At 40.4% G+C, this 20,910-nt stretch overlaps 1 protein-coding gene across 2 annotated transcripts; it reads right to left on the bottom strand.

Annotated features, from left to right (window-relative positions):
• Nucleotides 1–1,158: 1,158 nt before the first annotated feature.
• On the bottom strand, nt 1,159–19,799 carry serpini1 (serpin peptidase inhibitor, clade I (neuroserpin), member 1). 2 transcript variants are annotated; one of them, XM_044032873.1, is made up of 10 exons: nt 19,656–19,774; nt 19,246–19,295; nt 8,602–8,890; nt 7,755–7,985; nt 6,247–6,441; nt 4,372–4,576; nt 3,639–3,736; nt 2,597–2,683; nt 2,417–2,506; nt 1,159–2,088 (listed from the first exon to the last, which is right to left on the bottom strand). In XM_044032873.1, the coding sequence occupies exons 3-10, from the start codon at nt 8,867–8,869 to the stop codon at nt 2,012–2,014; spliced, it is 1,251 nt and encodes a 416-aa protein (XP_043888808.1). In that variant the 5' UTR covers nt 8,870–8,890; nt 19,246–19,295; nt 19,656–19,774; the 3' UTR covers nt 1,159–2,011. The 2 variants fall into 2 exon arrangements, with proteins under 2 accessions (XP_043888808.1, XP_043888809.1); XM_044032874.1 differs by lacking the exon at nt 19,246–19,295 and having other exon boundaries at nt 19,656–19,799.
• Between the last annotated feature and the right edge of the window lie 1,111 nt (nt 19,800–20,910).

The raw sequence follows: 20,910 nt of genomic DNA, 5'->3' as shown, positions 1-20,910 counted from the left end.
ATTGTGTTTGTTCTTTAGTGACTCCTCACACCAGTGCTTCCTGTCACATGTGTGGTCTCTGTTCTGAAGCTCACTGGATTGTCAGATCCCTCTAATCAGGCTTCTCTTTAGCATTTTTGACACTGTTCAAATCTATCCTGCCTCCAGTCTGTTTTGTGGCTTCTCAACCTCAGCCTTTACACACACAGTGTATAAAAGTGTCCCAACACTATACTGTGATGAAAATCTTAAATTAGTGAGGTTGAACTCATGTTTTCCTTTTTGTTTTTCGTTCTCCTTTCTGTTTGCCTCCACATGTGCTCCACAAACTGGAGCAATGAAATAAATGGACAATTGTTCTCCTGAACCTTTGAGTGGATCCCAATGAGTACACAATTTCTGGCACAGTGGCTACCTATGTGGCTCAGTGGGTGCAGCAGATCATCTTCCAACTGAGGGTTTGATCCCCAGCTCTTTCTAGTCTATCGGTCAATGTGTCCATGGGAAAAGACAGTTCACCACAGATTGCTCCAGGCAGAATGTGAATGGATGAAAACTGAAGTGTAACTCACTTTCAGTGGTGTTTCAAGACCAGATGAAAATCTATGTAATTATTTAAATTCCTTCAAATACAGAGCATTTATTTAATTGTTTCAGTTTGTGGACAGAAGTGACAATTGGGTCTCGTTCATCCTTAGTTATATGTGTGTTCCAGGTATTACTAATGTTTTGGGGACCTAAATCTGTTTGTCACATTATGGGGACATGAGTTCTTTATGGGGACAAAAATCCAGTCTGCATAACGTAAATGACTACATTTTAACCCCCCACTGGTTCAAACCCTGGTCCTTACTTTTAGAGCTTTACATGGACAAGCTCCTTCTTACATCTCAGACCTGATCCTACCTCACACACACACCCGTGTGCACCCTGAGGTCTTCTGGGCTGTGTGTGTGTGTGTGTGGTAGCAGCTACTGTAGGGGATGCCACAACTCCAAAAAGCCTTGGCAGGACATTTTCTGCCCTGGGAAGCTGAGATATGGTTGAATAGCTCAATGTGTGCCATTTCATAATCCTATTAAACTGTATGTTCAAGCACTGAATATATAATGAGCATGTTCTTACATGGTGAAGCTGGGTTTGCAGTCAACCCATCATACAAAGAGAATTACACACATGTTAATGGGAACACATTCATTTGTTTATTGAGTAAAAGTCTGAATACAGCTGGTGTTACTGTTTTGCCCTGTATGTACATCCAAAAAACGGTGCAGCACATCTGTTTTCTCAGTGTGCCTGCATGCTCCAGTCTGTCTCCATAGCAACCCAAGTTAGTTACACAGTCTCTTTTGCTCACCTGTGAGATGCCCGGCTGATTAATGACACCGTTTAATCAACCACTCCGATGCAATAAGGCATGTTAGTACGTCTACAGTGTAAAAAGGACTAGAATACTGTCTGGATCAGATACATTACTAAGATTCATCGTAAAAGAATGAAATGTTTATTCTGCAATAAATACTGAGCGTATACATATACTGCGAGTGTGTGTGTGTGTAGAACACTGTCAAATGTACAGGATGTAATTAAAGTAGATTAAAGAATGGGCGCATTGAATTCATAAAGGAGAGAAAATACTATTTGTGCATCGTCTGTGTGGGCGCAGGTGAGTACAAAGCTGCTGAACTTGAAGGGGTTGTGCGTGGATTACATATCATATGTTCTTCTGGCTCATATACAAACAAACCTTCCCTTACTAGAGAATATTTACAACTTTCCCTTGCTTCACTTCTGTATCCAAGAGTTTAAAGCTTCCGGTATCAAAACACAATCACATTATAGATGTCATATTTCAATATATAATATATCCTGTGATATCCAGTTTATATATATATATATATATATATATATATATATGTATGTATATATATTTTTTCCATAAAGAGTATAAAACACAGCTGAAGATGGTGATAGAGAATAGGTAGCTTTGATGATGCCAGGCTCTGATTGGCTGAGATTGAGTGAACCATGTTTACATGGAGTAAAAGTCATGGTCATTGGGCTCGATGACTTCTGGAGTCATGACTCTGCCCATGAAGAGGATGGAGCCTGGAAAAGAGAAGAGGCAGAGACAAAGTCACGTTACACCACATCTATAAGCAACATGCTTAAAAAGAGGTAGATCTATTTCCATCCATCCATTTTCTACCGCTTTATCCTCATGAAACAGGAGCATGAAACAGTAGGTGGCGTCGTAACAAACATTTACCTAAATGTCAACTTCACTTCTTTCTTGCACAAAATTCAAACACTTTCAAAGCCCCATGTCTACTTAGATTCTCAAGAACTCAAGGACTTCAATTTCAAGGACCTGTGGGAACCCTGTATATAAATAAAGTATAGTTATACTGGCTGTTTGACACACACACACACACACCTGTCCTTCTGTTCCTGATGACAAAGAGGAAAGGGTGGTCAGCCATGACCTGGGGGTACAACACCAGAGTCCTGGTCAGAGCAATCATTCCTGACCAACAGAAAGAGGGAGCATGAGGATTAAACGTCATCATTATGAGTCAATAATGTTAATCATGAGGGAGATTAAGATCCAGCCTACCTGAGCCAACAGCTCCCTCTGCCCCCTCCTCAGTCACCTCCAGGTAGGCCTTCTGCACTGCCTTTCCAATGTACAGGTCTTTACTGTCTGGACAACACACACACACAGAAGCACAGTGACCAACACTTTACCTTTAGAATATACTGGATAAAGAGTCTTAACTCTGACGTAGAGTACAAGTGTATATCAGTCAGCTCAACATTACAATGATAGTCAGTGCATAATGCCTGCAATATTCTGTGATTTTATTCAACTACGTGTAACATTCAGCTTTTAGTAAGATCCATTTTAAAGGTAAATTGTGTATTGCATACAATGCATTTAAGATTCCTGTTTCTCTGGCTCTTTACATTTGCATCTCTCTCTTTCTTTCTCTGGTTCTATTTTTACCAGATGATGTGACAACTGTGACCTGGCAGCTTGGTGCCAGTTACCTTGGTTACCTGAGACCAGAGGTCTCAAAGTCGCGGCCCACGGGCCACATGTGGCCCTCCACTTGATTTCATGTCACCTATTAATGTCAAGTATTTCTGTATGTTTGTTTTTTCATTTTTCATCATAAATAAATTGTGAACTATATACAGTTATATTGTTATCCATATGAACGCAGACACAAGACACAAGTTCTGTGAACTATTTATCATAGTTCAACTTTTATATCGAGATATCATGATGGATATATATATATATATATATATATACATATATATATATATACATATATAATATATTAATTAATTTAATTAATAATCAATTAATTAATTTGGATGGGACTGTGCATATTAATGAACATGCAATAAATTGCAGTAAATATGCATAATTGCATAATGCTAATTTCCATCTGTAGTCCCAGACATAGACAGATAAAAACAGTAATACAATAATCAGTACAGTATCAGAGGCTACTTCACTGCAGTACAGAAACACCCTGCTAAACTCTCCTGGTCGTATATTATCCTCACCATTAGTATCTACTGTATGTGTGCTGTGTAATGTATAAATCCCTTTCATGTGGTTTTGCATACATTTACATGAGTGTTACCTGTCATGGCAGAGAGATCAGCATTATTAGTAAAGATGTTCTTCACTCCCAGCTCCTGCAATGTGCTCCTCAAGTCAATCTTCTGCTCCACTTTGAACCTGAAACATTTACAGTCATGATTATGCATTAATGTATGAATGGAGGCTTTATTTTAAACATATTAAAATAATAGAATTAAAAAAAAAGAAAAAAGAAAATGCAAAATCAAAAAGAAGCATAGGCTTATTTAATCCTACCCCTTCTTCACTACTCCAGTAATTAATAATCATCAGTTGACTTCCTATTTACACATGATTTACAAATAACTATATTCAGATGTATATGCTCGCATAGCAAATAGAAAAACATACTTTTACCAACATTGGAAGAACCAAAAAAACCTTTCTCAACAGTATATATATATAAACTAAACAAAACTTCAGTATTCCAACATAGTGTATGTAGGCACTAGTAAAATACATACATCAAATTTAGCAGATACAAGTTATGCAGCTGCCTCAAAAATGTAAAGTTCTGAGAATGAAAAAGCCCCAGTTTAGATAAAGAAATCATTCAAAGTTTCAATAATGCAAATTACTGGTGGGAAAACAATATCAGTGCTGAGAAAATGAGCGAGGAGGCGTTACAGCATCAACCCATTCCTCCCATAAGTTGATCAGCATATGTGTTACCTATAAATAATGTGTGTGTGTGTGTGTGTGTTTGCATAAATTGGGTGTTTTTCATCTCTCACCTTGGGAGGTAGACTTCCACTTTCTGCCGTTTGACATTGTTAGCCCACTCCTCCAGCAGCGACGCTTTGATGATGGGCTCCAGTGAAGCCAGCGGCACCTCCTGCCGAGGCAGAACGATCATCATGGACATGTCCTCGCCTTCGTAGGGCATCTCCAGCACCTGGTACACACCACCCGCCTCCTGGGAGCCATCGCTGAACTCACCTGGTGGAGCGACATGCAAACACACGGCCACATGCGTCACACATTCTAAGTCACATCTTCATTGCCTGGAGATGGATCTCATACAGATTTGTCTTCTTGTGTGAAAAGACACAAAAGCTTATTATCATCAAGACAAGGCAAGAAACCCTTATTTGCATTAAGTGAGACAGTATTTCTTCTCAGCATGAGATAATCCTTTTATCATCAAAACAGGTCCGGCTAGATTTTAAATCTAAAAATAAGATTATCCCACTTACACAGATTTTAACACTGTGAGATGGAGATTACAGAGCAATTAAGTTTGCCAGGGTTTTATCCCGGGCTTTGCACATGGTTTTTCTTTTGACGCTGCTTTAAAAAGGAACATTGCAACAAAAAGGACACGTCATCGCACTTTTGATGATGCAGAGGGAGATATTGTTGCAGCAAAAAAGAAGTGCGTGAAATCTCACATTATTCTTACTTAAACAATATGATTGTGTTTTTAGAAATTAAAATGCAAACACAGCCTCCTCTTCCTCAGGGACCTGTCCCTGTTATGCAGCTCTGCAGCTCACACACAAGGGCACAGATTTTCTTTAGTCCTGTGTGCCTGTGTGTAAAGTGTGAACACTCACTACACACATACAGAGAAAATGAATAAAACAAATTGCACCAACTTTGCAGTGCAGCGACATTACTGTGCATCTGTCTGTAAAGATGTAAAAAATAAGAAGCCTGGAATCACTCAGACGGAACCGTGTTACTGCCAACTGACCTGTAAGACTCGTCTGTACAAACTGTGCTGCACATTGCAGTTCTGGCAAAACACCCAATGCACCAATGTCCGACACACACAGCACAGCCAATTTATGACACAGTCAACCACAAGGCCAACAAACCCTCGCAGAGACTTGGAGAACATGAAAGCTCTGCCCAGATGCTCGAGTTGGCCGGCAGGTTTGAACCCAACAGTGTCTGCAATGTTCTGACTTAAAGAATATGCCATTTCCCCTCAATGTAGTGGCTGCTGAATGTAAACATGACAATAATGGGATTGTGATTTTAACCCTTCTGAGAAGTTGCACGTCAAAGCAAACGTGGTTATTACTATAAAGATGAAAATAGACTCATGTATTATCGTCTTTTTAGCACAAAACACAGGTCATTTCACAACATATACTGTGCAGTCAGTGTCAAAACTGATCTATTATATTATATTATAATTATGGTGACAGATTTATTGTACAGGTCCAAATGTGTTCAGCAGAAAAAAACTACTTCACACTACAGATATTTTTAGGTCGTACAATATAAACTATTCTATTGCTTCTATTAAGAATTTGTGACTCGTCCACCCAGGAATTAGCCCAAATGTTTTGACAATCAGTATAACACCTGGGAAATATGATATCCTATACTTATTACGAGTATAAAATAGCAAAAACGAATATAGAATCACATGACCTCACTGTGCCACCAACATTATATGGCACTAACAAAATGGTCTTTCAAAATTTATGGGCTAAAAAATGAAGGAGTTTGAGCAAGTGAGGCTGATTTTAACAGCAGAAAATATGAAATATGAATATTTTAGATTTAAGATGAACATTTTAAATAACCCCAGGAAATATGAGCTGAAATTCAAGGACAAGCTTGGAAGAAGAGCCACCAGTACAATTCTTACACACCGTAGTAGAAGTCTCCCTGCTGGTACATCATGAGTGTCTGGACCTCAGAGCCGTCGTCTTTGCTGAAGGAGAAGGTTCTGGTGTTTTCCGGCCTGAACTGGTTTTTCCAGGAGCCCCTGAAGTAGACGGCGTTCACGAGAGTGAGACGGGTCATACTGCTGAAGTCTTCCGCTGAGAGCAGCTCACGGATCTTGCCTGGAAGAAGGGAGTCGTACAGGCTTTGTTAGTTTTCAATAGAAAACTGACAGCACTTGTGATGTGATGATGCAACTTGTGAAGTTGTACACGACGATGAACAGATAAACAAGTACAACTGAGGTTTGAAATGTTGTCACTTGTCGTATTTATGAACAGTAGCCAAATAATTGGAATACAAGACTGATTGGAATAAAAATGCTTCGTGTAAACGGTTCACAAAAAAAAAAGAAATGTCATTGTGATGGAGAGGAGTAGTTTGTGCTACTGGTTATTCCTATTACAGTTTGTGTAAACAGTTGTTCCAATCATGATTCCTGGTTTGGATAATCACATGTCTGCCCTACATAAGCACGACCTATTTCTGCTTTTGATACTGCTGGAAATGGATAGAAACGTGGCAGGAGTGGGAGTAAAAAAAAAGTGGTCTGCAGCCAACACAGTTTTGGTATGAGACACTTCAACAGAAGCCCAGATTGTAGAGCGGTAAATGAAATATGCTTGGGTTGATGTAAATGTTCTTCTGCACCTCTTTATCCAGCAGTGTGACCTGTTGAGACTGAGACTGTCTTCATCTGGACACTATATTTCCCTTTTTTCTCTCTGTCTTTAAGGCCTTGTTCAGACCTAATGACAGCATCTATTTGAGTGATCCACTCACATGTGGATAGCACTAAATACAACTGACAACACCTGACATTAACCCTTGTACGTTCATTTTCAGCCAGTGTCTGTGGGTCAGGTGGACCTGCTGTATTTTTGGGTTTTTAATTTAACACAATCAAACTATTTTATGTTCAATGACCCTAAACTTCATCCAAAACGCAAGCAAAAAAAACCTGCATATATGGTTAATATTTGCATTTTACCTTTGTTAGATCACATTTATGAATTAAAGGTGTTTCTCTTGTGATTGCATGAGGTTGGATCTGGCGTCCGTCCCATTTATTCAAACACACACTAATGTCATCTCTGTCCACAAGAGCAAAACCAATGCTTTTTAACAAGTCTAATTGTGCAGGAGTATCTGATGTCAGTGTGTTTGTGTGAGTCTGTGTGTGTTCAGCAAAACAAAGCCCTACTTGTGTTGCTGTTACATGAAATATGCTTTTAGCCATTAGAAAAACGAATTACATGATGATCAGTGTTTAAAGCAAATCTAATTTATAATGAGCATGGATTGCATTCATACATACATGCTCAGGACTGTGGACTGTGAGGGATCAGGCCTGTACATGGCACAACCTGGATGTACAGTCAAAGGATCACTGAGGTTGGATGATAATAGCAGGTCTAAAGTAGGTCTTACTCACTCTCTGTATGATTTTCCACCCAGCTGTTGATCTGCTCGGCCACGGCTGCTGATTCACTGAAATCCACCGTTTCCACGTCGGCTTTGAAATACTTTTTCATCATATGCAGGAACTCGGGGTTAAAAGTGACGCCTTCCTGTAGGAAGAGGCTGTTGGCAAATCTGACCACATAGTGGGCGTCATTGTCCGACAGAGCCGCTGTGAGGTTCTGGAGCAAAGAGAACTCCACACCTGGAGAAGAGAGAGAGAGACAGAGAGAGAAAAAAATCCTCATTTTATATTATAGTAATAATACTACATTAGTACATACATGAGTCCAAGTTTGTATTTAGCATCTTTCGTCAGTGTCATTTTAATATTTCATAGTCTGTATTCACTTTTTACAAACCACTGATCATCATGTCATTCAGATTTCTGTTTTAAGGAACATTTTCAGTTGCCAGGGAAACAAGTGTAAGTTTTAAATTTATGACAAACTGAATAATATTATGTGTATATATAATGAATATAATGAACTTAGAAAATGACAAAATGCATCATAAATTGAAGTCTGAATATAAACTTCACATTACTATGAATTAAATCAGGAATTAGGAAATCCAACTGTCTGCCACTTAACACTATTTCTGTAATTTGAATATAGCTGGGATGCTCCACTGTCTGTATAAATGTTTCTTTTTACTCGAGGTTTAATCTCATGTTTCCCATAAAGCAGTAGGATGGCATCTCTTTGTTTTTGTGAAGGCGTTTTGATCCACATTTCACGTCTCAACCCTGAACACAACCATTTCATTAAAAGCGCATGAGTTTGTCATAAATTATCTCTTTTACGGAACTCATGTCTCACCTGGCAGCAGGTGGCTGAATCCTACAGCTTGTCGTATTTCCTCCAGTGAAGCCCCCCTGGCCCCCAGCTCCACCATGCCGAGGGCCACAGCCACACTCAGCGGGGAAAATATGATGTTTTCCTGCCCCCCCACCGCCTGCAGCTGGTGGTACAGTCTGACTGAAAACTCTGATGTAGTGTCCTCCGGAATGTCCGCCGCCCGGCAACCGTAGCCCGGCAACAGGATGGAGAGGAGGAGGAGCGGGGACAAAACATCCAGTACCGACATTGCAGCACAAACCACAGATAGCTGAGCAAAAGAGGGATGTATGGAGGAAAGTGTTAGATGGAAATTAAATTTTTTTTAAAAAAAGAAAAGGAAGGAAGTGATGGAGAAAAAGGGGGAAAATGAGAGGATGGGTTGTGATTGAGGGAAAGAGGGAGGAAAATGTGTGTGGAGGGAATACCGAAATATTGATGGATGGAAGAAAAATAGTTAAGGAACAGGAAATGAGTGATTGGAGAGATGAAAGGGGGATAGGGAGGCAGATGGATGTGGGAGGAATAACATGAAGATGGAGGAAAGATGAGATGACAGAGGGGGAAAAAATGATTTGGGGAGAGTGGGAGCAAAAGGTAGGGAGAGGAGAATTGTGGAGGACAGGGAAGAAAGAAAGAAAGAGAGAGAGAGAGAGAGAGCGGGAGAGATTGTTGCATAAGGGAGAAAAAGAGATGAAGGACAAGAGGATTTTGGAGAGGAAGGTAAGCAGAATTTAAAGTAGAGCAGGGATGTGGGATGATGATAAAAGGGAAACAGAAAACATATGTCAGTCAATCATTCTGCCAAATGATAAAACATTTTTTTTAGCTTATAAATTCAGACTCAGTCTCTTTAAAGGTGATGTAAAGGTCTGCACGTGACACGTGGCCAGGCTAAAGGCACCAGGAACAGGAACAGACAAATGGGGCCATCTCACAAGGTACAACAAGGTACGAATAATTTATGTAAACAATTGGAGATATAATCTCCAATTGTTTACATAAATTATACAAATCCAAGTTTGATTTCTCAAGCAAGTGCAGTGGCCAGAGTACAGACTTTAGAAGGGGCACACACGACTCCCCAAATAAAAAGGCTGACTGCAGGCTGCTGTGTTTATCTCTCAGACAGAAAAAACCTGTGCAGTGGCAGGTTCAGTTGGCACCATGAGGAGCAAGCAGGAGCAGAGAGGGTGATCTGTCAGTAGGTTGTAAAAATATGAAGATAAAAGTTCTCATAGAGTAATTGTACATGTCAAAATATTACACTAACACACAGTTGAGTCATTGCGGCCTATGTTATTGTTATTTATTTATAAATGTATATGTGTTGGCACCACCTCTGAGCTCCGTGATGTATTTGTACACACACACACACACACACAGACATTATTATTATTATATTATATATTATTATTTAATGGTCAAAAATACACAACAGAGCAGTGAGTGGACACTGTGTGATTGACCAATAGGAGCCTGGTTGTACTGTGAACTTCCTATTTCAAAAACTTGATTTGGCGCCGAATCAAATTAAACAAATAAATGAGAGAGTTTTGCAACCAAACGAAATTTCTCCTACGGTATAAGGTCTATGGCCCTCACATGAAAAGAGATTGAGTGATATCAACAGAGATACAGATGAAGATGTTCAGATACTGATATCACAAGCTTGAGAGTCGACTCATACCAGATATTAGTCCAGTCATTTTAGACCATTCGTGAACTATGAAGCTGTTAACAACGCATTTGTGTTGAGTCATTTCAAAGACTCAGCACAAATGCTTTTGCTGATGTTTACTTACTTTTTTACACTCCGTCTATAGTGAAGCATCCAATATATAGGATTTTTGAAATTTGTATCTGTCCAATATCGGACTGATACCGATTCCCATCCCTATGTGATCACATATAAATATACTGTATATACAGGACTGATATCTGCTGGCTGCTACTGCATGTGTGTGTGTGTGGTAGTGCAGGTGACTGTGGTGTTAACTATGTTAACAATGGGCAGCAGCCAGAAAATGTAGTGCCCCATCCTCTGCCCTGCTCTGGTAAGCAACACACAATTAACCCTCCAAAAACCTGTGCGGTCTAAAATATGTTCTGTTTTTATTATTGTCAACCAGTGCTTTTGGGAGGACAATGACCACCAGTTGAGTGATCCGACTAACAAGTGAATCCAAAGCCTGACATTCTCTCTGCTTATTCCTCTGTGCTCCCATTGTTGTACAAACACCACAGAGATGTACCGTGCTGCTGTGTGACTTGTTCCTTCATTACTATCAACATCGACACAGTCTCACATACACTCTTCAGCTATTGTTAACACGTCTGTCCAGCACCAAATCTACAGCAGTTAACTGTCTCCAGATACACGGGCTAATCTTGTTTGAATGACATTTGCAAAAATCTAGCGCAGAACAACAAGTTACATACAGACTGTATTTGATATATGAAATGTTACTTTTTGTTGGACATGACTATATATATTATATCCATAAAGCTCTGTCTCCAGACTGGCTAAGTGGAGTGGACCTTCCCCACAACATTTTACATTAAACTTCATTTACTTCATAAGCTTTAAATGCAGTGGTCTCTTGTAAATGACACACAGTGCTTGTCACATCCACTCAAAGTGCCTCTACACTCAAGTCAGTCAAGATCTCATCATGTTTGTTCTCGACCCAGAAATACTCAGACAAATTGCTTTTCGACAAGCACTGAAGTGATGTAGCCCCCTGCTGAATTTGCATCTGCTGTAACATGTTAGTTCACATTGACTGGAGTCACTCTTTGCTTCCTATGTACCTTAAAACGTGACTTCTGACTCTGTGACAAGATGTAGAAGACGAAGAAGAAGGTGATGAGGGTGAAGAAGACATGGAGCGTTCGATATGAGACTCTGACAGAAATTGTGACTCAAAGCTGTTGTGCATAGCTTTTAAATACAAACAAATGCCTTTTACATTCAAACCATTGTTGAATGAGTTCACAAAATGCTGACAAGCAGTGACAATCCCCCGCAGAGCAGACGAAGTGATTTGTTTTACGTCAAGACAGACAGAGACAACATCTACTGGTCATTCAGCAGTTTGAGGGAATAAAGTCCCTGCACTGCTGGTGTATACACACAAATGCTCCCTCAGTCAGGTCTGATGTGGAGCTTTCCCACTACACAGTCCTGGCATGACTCGACTCTCGACAATTCTGTGAGCAAATCTGATTCTAATGATTTAGTGACGCCAAAAACTGCTTTACAAGTCACTAGCTTGTGTGTGTCACATATAAAACATTGTTTTATACAGCTGTGCTATGATGACTCCACCCACATTGAGGAGGTACTATCGTAATGGAAAACCATACCAAACTGCGTAGAGCCGAGGTGAGGAATGAAGTGGAAAAGCACCAATAGTATTGCTTGACAGAGCCCATTTTCAGATAAACGCAGATCACATCGAGACCAAACAGGCAGAATCATCACATCGTCAACAACAAATATGACCAGTGGACCAAAGCAGTGCAGCTTTAAGCTCTCTGAAACAGCCATTTTGCAAGTTGGTCCAGGGTTAGGGTGACAAACTGCAGCTAATAAACATTAGTCACGTGTGGTCACCTGCTCTCACATGTCGTCCTGTGAGTCAGACATTCCAGGGCTGAGGGAAAAGAGGGGGAGGCTGGCAAAGATCTCAGTGCAGGTAATGTTCCTGACCTTCTGAGCTGTGGGAGCCGAACCTTTCTGAGACCAGCAGTCCCGCTTTTGGTAAGGAAAGACCCAGCCATGCATCATTGTGTGCACACCTGTGTGTGTCCGTGTGCAAGTATGCATGAGTGAGTGGACAATAACACCATGGGTGGCTGGCTTTTACTTGTAACAGTGACACCATTCTGACCTTTTGAGTTGCGGCACACTGTCTGCAAGGGGATCCCACGCTTAACCAGGTTCGCCTTTGATGACTGTGACTTTGGCTCCCGTCTCCTCAAATGGGTTTTCCCAGCAAGCTTCCCAGGTAAGCAGAGAAACCCAACACCTGGCAATAAAATACTGACTCGTGACCGAAAGCATGGAGCATGTCAGGAAAATCTCTCATGGTTTAATCCTGACAACTTGATTAATTCTGTACAATTAAACTCACTGGCCTTTAAAGGATGCCCTAAATCTCTTTGTGTAATCCCAAGTCTCAGACTGAGCAGATCAGCAGTTGACATTTTCAACTATTAAAATTTGACGTCACCCAAATCCAAGGCACATGCGATAATCCTTAGTGCCATTTAAACCCAACACCTTGAGACGGCATGCTTCAGAGGATATATGGAATTTATTAAACATGAACATCCTCATTCATGGTGCACACACACACATTTTGAAGCACACATGTCCACACACAAGCCAACTGCGAGTGATAGACATTTTTCATTTTGCTAACCTGACAGAAAGATTGTATTGATAACTTATTTCTTCCACAAAGAAAGATAAACTCTCAAACACCACTCATCATTTTCTGCTGTACATGTTACAACACCCCTCTTTACATGAAAGATTTACCCTTTACCGGGAAATTAACTATATTTGGTAACTTCCGCATAAATCTGAAAGCGTGTCACCGTGCTTAGAAACACCTGGATTTCACCAATCAGCCAATCAGCAGAAATCCATCTAAGTCATCGTGAAATTTGACCAATCAGTGGAAGCCTGTGACGCCCGAAACATCATACAGTACCTATGGTATGGTAACTTATGATGGTATGTTGATGAATCAATTAGGTGCGTTGGAGCAGGGGAACGTCTAAAACATGCAGCACCAGGATTGGTAATAAATTGTTCTATCATGTTCTAAAATGTTGTTCCTTTCACTTTATTTCTGTTGTATATTCCCATATAAACTCTTCTTGGATTTTCTTTTTTACAACAGATTGGACCATGATTTTCTACAGGAAAATAAAAGCATTTTTAAAATGTAACAAATGGAGAAGAGTCTTGTTATATCCTCCAATAAGGATATAACAAGCCCTGTAGGGTGAAGGTCTATCACATAATGCACAAATAACACACATATTTAAATAAACTCACTGTAATGTTCCAAGAACATTTAAAAAAGCTTTGATTAATTCTGTGAAAGTGCTAACATCCCATTTTATCTGAGGGTATAAACTGCAAAGAGTGATGTCTGTCTGTATCGCTATGACCAGCACTTCCTGTGGTGAATGTTTTATTAATAAAGGCAGGATTATCTGTATAATCTCAGCATGACTATGTCTAATCTATGAAGGGATTTTCCCTCAGAGCCATAGCAGTGGATTTTGTGGAGTTGCTCTGACTGCAAACTGAGTGAAATCCACATGAAGAAGACACATTAAAAATGATCAAACTCGAACAATCGCAGGTGTCAATTTACTCCTGTCTCTATCAGCGTCTCACTTTCCCTGTTTGATTGGACACCGAGACTTGATTTACTCAGTGAGGTTGTAATAAAACCACCGGTGGGCCAGAGTTGCGGTCTATGAGCAATGGCAGGTGAGGACTTCCATTACTGTGAACAATAAAGTTGATACAGTTCATCAGTCAAGACGTCTGCTCTGCTCACGCTCCTGATTTGCACCTCCAGGAAATAGAACCTTAAGAGGCTCGTGATGTATACTGTTTTAAGCATTGAAGCATCTGTGCCTGTAGTTTACCACTTTTAATGTGTTTTTTTTTTTTTTTTATAAGTTCACAAACCCAACAATCCACAGCACAATCATCACCATTGCTCCAGTGCTGACTGAATTATTTCTGGGCTATGTGTCAGGACAGGAGCTGGCAAACATCAGCTGTCAGGAGCGGATAATCCTTTGTCTCGTAGTAAAGTGTAATGGACACAACATGTTAGTGATGGTTGCCTCACTGAATGCAGAAGAATATGTCTTTTTTTTAATTCAATTCTTAGGAAATTTAGGAATGAAGTTAGCAGGTGTTATAGGGCCTGTTATTATTATTATTTGCTGCACCCTTGACAAAAAGATATGTGCATTTTTATAATATATGTTACATATTCACTTGACAAATAAACAGTAATTGAGAGGAAGCACACTATTTCTGTTATGTAATAAATTAAGGGGTGGGAGCTAAAAGTTATATGCCTTCTCACTCCATACATATGCATACATAAATGTGTTAATAAATGTTCCAGAATAATCATTATTATATGCCTTGTCTCTAGTGAATTACTTTTTAATTAAGTACTTCTCCGGTTTCCTCCCACAGTCCACGAACATGCAGATTTGGGGATTACGCAAATTGGTTTTGTCTCTATGTGGCCCTGTGATGGACTGGCGACCTGTCCGTGGTGTATCCTGCCTCCCTACGTCAGCTGGGATTGGCACCAGCGACCCTCATGTGGAGGAGTAGCAGTAGAAGATGGATGGATGGACTTAAAGCTTAAGAGTTTCACCAGTTTCATCACTAAATAAGCCTTCAGACTAAAAACAACCGAATACTACGTCAATACGTCAATGTATCTACAGACTCAAGGCAATTGTACATTTTCATTGCTATTGTGAAATTGTCTTTAACCCATCACATTTAAACCTCGTCAAACGTTTTCAGGTACAAGTGATGACTCCATTCAATTCTAAGTGCCATGACAGTGAGCCTGCGGGATCCTGAAACAAAAGCAGCTAAATGGAATTCAACCATTATGTATTGATTATTTTAACAGGGCTTTGTGTGAAAGAAGGACTATACTATGAGTTCAGAATCAGCTGTATATTTGGCTAGTCATTAATACTTCACAAAACAGCGACCGAGCAAGTTTGGGCGACATCAGATTACACTAGACCGTGTAATCCAAGAAGATTCACTCAGTATCATCTTATTACTTATACAGTAAGAAGAGGCTGTCTCGCCAGTAACTTCAGAATTGGCTCATTTAGAGCATTTAATCTGTTAAATGGCCAATTCAACAAATTAAATTGCACATGAAATGCACATAAAATTAAAATCAAGCGTGAAATGTAGTAAAGATGTTTTTTTTTCTCTAACTGAGAAACCCTGATTGACGACTATGTTCTGTGGAACATTTTATAACATCTCTCTGAGTTTCAGTCAAAGCCGCCACACTGACACAATACTTTAGAGTTTCTGGTGCCTCCAATGGTTATAGCTCATTAGCACTTGTTAGAGAAATCACTTTCAGAAACGACCCATTAAACAAAACAAAGCACTGATACAGGACACTAGAGCAGAACCATATGCATTCAAATTATACCGGGTGATGATTCTAGAACAGTGCGTTTTGCAATACGACACTTTACTGTAATTGGAGCGGTCATTTTGCATCTCATTTTCAATTAAAAAGGAAAAGGATGTGACTTTTTTTTTTACTGCCGTCTATAACAAACATGGTATCTTACAGCAACCTAAATCTGTAGAACATGATTTGAAGGCGGGGGCGTCTATTTAGCATTGTAATGCTTCATTTACAGCGTAATGATCTCTTATGACACGCCATTATTTACATTTATTACTTTATTACGTTGCTATATTGCTATTTCAAATAATTGTCCATTTCTACCGGTCACTGTGCTGAATCACTGCCAGCCCAGTGCAGTTATAAGCGAGAAGCCACTAGTGACAGCTAAGGAATCATGCGCGATGTTCACAGATCCTTCTTTCATCATTCTGTACTCCTCCGTACATGTTCACACTGCAATGCACACTTTCATAAAAAAGAGCCAACGTGACAAGGGTTGACCGCTGTTCTTCATACCCCTGCAGTATTTACTGTGCAAAATTCCCTGTGGGTACACTAAATTCTATTTGATGTGATGGTGATTTGAATGTCACCTGTCTGCAGCACATTCTCAGCTCACTTTTCTTCGCTCATTCAACCTCCTGTTAGAACACGGCATAATGTGCAATGGATCCTGCCTGAAGTCCCAGGATGCCAACAGTACACTCCACAGAGGGCAAACAAAGGTGAACAACTCTTGATTAATCCCTGCTAACAGAGTCACCCAGAGGGAATGAGACACAGACAGAGATAAAGAGGTAAAAGGACAGATAAATAGAGAGAGAGAGAGAAAGAGGGAAGCAGTGGCAGGACCAACAAAAACAAGGACGACATGTCGGTAGTAAATCAACTAAAACCGAGGAAGACACGGGACAGAGAGACAGGAAGAGCTGAAAAGAATCAGCCTCCATGCAGATGTGGAATGAGCCTGTGATATCTAATGACCCTCTGCTTAGCATGGCAACATGGTTGACTGTTCCTCACGCTCACGACTCAAGGCTCTCTCTTGTCTGTATGTCAGACAACCTGCACAGACACTTACAGCTTCAGCGCCGTGGGAGTGCAGCTATAGCAGGTTTGAGCTGTAATTGGATTGGCCTCTATTCGGGGTCACCGGTAAAAATGAAAAGATAGGAGGCTTTTTCAAATGGACTCAAGAGCAGGGGCAGACACTGGAGAACAGGAAATGTCACCATCAACCAAGCCCGTGGGGGGAGGGGCACATGTGTAGGTGTGGGTGTTCACATGGAGTAAGAGGAAGATGAGGCGGAATAGGGGATGACAGGCAGATGAAGAGGCAGACTGTGCACACATGGAGCCGACTACATACTTGATTCAGTGGGTGGAGGGAGCCGATAACTTCTAACGAAAATGTTCCTTGAGAAACGAAATAGAATTGGAAATTCTTGTTCAAAGGTCTATGGGCACTGACAGCAAACGCAGTGCTGCCACAGATGAGACAATTGGGAGAAATAATTCAACCTGATTTGGTCTTATAGTGCCATTTAGGTACGGCTGTTGGTTTTGAACAAGGTGAAAAATGTGGGCCGTACCAAATTGCTCTGAGCATTTTACTGCCCTCCTCACAGAGATGTGTAGTTCCCTCCCATCAGCTCTGCGCTGCTCTACGCTCGGCCCATGCCTCAATGCCACCAATCAATTGACAGATTGATTTCAGGATGTTTGTGAACCTCAGAGTTGATGTGCGAGTGTAAAAAGGTCGGGATGTTGCAGTTCAATTGTTGTACATCTTTCTTACATCAAAAAAATGAAAGAAAATGGCGGACAAACTAAAAAAAAAAATACTGATTCAATTGAAGTGTGTTGTACCCTCTTGAGAAAGGTGTAATATCCACAATAAGGTATTTTTCCAAATGACTACTAAATAAACTCTGTAATGTACTTTAAAGGCTGATTGTATCTCAACATGGACACATTTTATTTACTGATTCTTCATGCTCTATCCCTCCCTGTAACTCCTGACCCCCTTCTCTGTGCGCTCTCATCCTTATTTCTGTCCAGGTTTAAACAAATCCCCCGTGTCTCTGCTGCAGCAGAAGGGACAGAGGTACAGTGGACAAACCAGAGACTGCTGCTTGGCTGTGCATGTGCAGATGATGGTGTCACGCACTATGTGAGCTTATAAAGAAACCAGAAGAGAAAAGAGCTTAACACTCCTTCTTTATATGTGTAAATATTCATTATATCATTTACTCATTCCACGTCCACCAGAAAAAAAAACACCAAATGATTTGATCACACCTGCTACACTTTCTTCAATCAACTGCATCTTCAGGATATTCACTAACCATAGATGGACATACAATGGACAATATTTCCAGACAAAGACACACTGTTCTTTCTTCCAGTTTCACTCAGCAACACCAGGGTCTTGGATCTCGCTTGAGAAAAACATACAGTTTCCCTCCCTGCTTTTCACAGCAGAGGATGTACCTGACAGACACACATCAAACATTTGTGTGCATATGAAACATGGATTTGGTTCGAGACGTGCAGCCACAGCACAGAGCACACACTGCACTGAGCACTCAGACCCAGTCACTCAGTTGCTTCTCTTCCCTTCCCCGCTCGTTCTGTTTCGCTAGGCTGATTTGAAGGACATTTAATTATTGAAACGCAATTAATGCAGCGCTCCCTGGGAATAGGCAGAGCACACACATTCTCTCACACACACACACACACACACATGTCGTGGAAAGGACGCATGGAGGAAACAGCAGGCTATAAATCAGCAGAGATTGACCAGTAATTTCTACGCATATGGGATTAATACATTTAGATTATGACTGAAATGGATACTGTTTCTATTATGTACATGGAGGTGCGTCAAACAGTGGCCCTGCGTTTGGATTTACGAGGTCTTTATCTTAGCTGCAGAGATGAAGAGATCATGTGTGGATAGAGAGAATTAGACACAAGGAATAGTGATTTGTTTACTGTTGTATATGTTTTGGTGTTAAACTGCCAACAGCATAAACAAAAGCTATATGACAATGGCAATGACCTTTTTTATGTGTATTTCATTTATTATTTTCCAGGTGTGTATGTGTTATAAAGCCCCCCCATGGGCTTTATAATTTTAAAATGAGAAGCAAATACATTTTTACACACATAGTAATTAATATTCTATTGTATGTCAAGAGATGAAGACAGGCTACCTGTCTGAGGCTGTTGCAGGCTCTGGCTATTTCTTCATGATTTTCACAGAAACACACATAACGGAATAACAAGTGGTGTGTGTGTGTGTGTGTGTGTGTGTGAGGGGGTGGGGATAGGGTAGGACCAGGCTACTACAGTACAATCTCTCGTTAATTCACACACGTTCACTCACTGCGTCTTTGCCTGGATTTCAAGGACAAGGACCACGCCACAATGCCCAAGCTGGTTTCAGTGACAGAGAGCAAAAACACACAAAAACATCATCAGAAAATATTTAATATAAGCAATCAGGCTCAAGGTGCGTCTCCACCCGCCCCCCCTGTTAAAAGCCCACACATGTTGATTACACCATCCAGAAAAAAAACCCAAAAACCTAGAAATATGATGAATTCACAACATGACCTATCACACCTACACATTTCATCTTCACAGAACAGGGTTCAATAAAAAAACACTCAAGAAGTGAACATTTTTATAAGCTATTGCATGGAGATGTTGCAAAAGCTGACAGTTTATTGACAGTAGTCAGCACAGTGTCTGTGAGTGAACCAGCTGTAGATTATTGCATTAAACGCATCTTACCGATAAATCGCGCGCAGTAGGTGGTAGGTAGGCAGGTAGGTAGGTAAAGGATGGATGGATGGATGGATGGGTAGATGAATTCAGCTTATGTGTGCAGTCTCTCTCTCTCCCTCTCTCGCTCACTCTCTCGTTGCTGCTGCTCTCCTCCGGCTCCGCAGCTCATTGCCTGTTCGTCTGTCGCAGACCCCGCCCTCTTCACGCTGATTGGCTTAATGAACGTCGACCAAAGAAAGTCGACTTGGAACGAGATGAAGAGCTACCACTGCTTTCCGTGTTTGGTTCTAGGCGACCGTTAAAGCGACAGTTTTGGGGGTTTGACTCCTGTATTACATACAGTTGACAGGCTTCAGGGTGCTTCCTGTTTGGAGAAGCAGAACATGATTGATGTCTTGTTTTGATGTGGACAGGGACAGCAGAGACAGCATAAGTGAAAAAACAAACAAAATAATCCTCATTGTTTGCTGTATTTTGACTATTTCAGACAGCCATTTTCTTAGCCGCCACATTTTTACAACATAATTCCTATGTAAATAAGTGCAAATATGCAGAAGCTGTGTTAGACTGTGGCACATAGTCGTTTATTGTTATATGCAGACTATGCACATGCATAGGGGGCACATAAAAGCTGTTCAGCCTCATCTTAGGAGAAGTAAAATGACCTGTTTTATGTGTTTATTAAATCCCTTATATAAGAAAATAAATGTAGGATATAAGCAAAATAAGCTGCAATGATAAGCTGTGGCTGATGTTTTTATGGCAAAATTAAGTCAAAATTGTTGGATGTAAAGTTCTTTACTAGCTCCAATATTAGTATTATTCCTACAAGTTTTTCAGTTTTTACTGTTTGCACATTGATATGGATGCTGGCTCATTGTAATAGTGTCATTTATTTTCTGTTGATCTTGGGCTGTTTATTTAATTATTATTGTTTTGGGTTGTGAGATTTTGTGTTGCAGTGAGAGCTTTCAAAATGTAAGTAAACATTGTTCAATATCTATTATTTATTGACGCATAGAGGATTATGTGTAATAGAGTGTAATAGATTGTGGCATCTTCGTGGACCATCTAAAGGGTTAGGAATCTCTCCATTGTAGTTTGGAAAACAAGGGGCCCCCAAACAGCATCTTGCATAGGGCCCCCATAAAGCTAGAAATTACCCTGCTGTGGCAGATCTAAGGGCTGTCTGTTACTCCAGCATCCCCTGGTGGTATACCAGGTTGTGTGATCTGAGTGGAGCTGAGGAATTCTGACCAGA

This window comes from Solea senegalensis, linkage group LG8, assembly GCF_019176455.1.
Source record: "Solea senegalensis isolate Sse05_10M linkage group LG8, IFAPA_SoseM_1, whole genome shotgun sequence".
NCBI classification, from domain to species: domain Eukaryota; kingdom Metazoa; phylum Chordata; class Actinopteri; order Pleuronectiformes; family Soleidae; genus Solea; species Solea senegalensis.
This window is presented reverse-complemented; position numbering and strand designations above follow the sequence as displayed.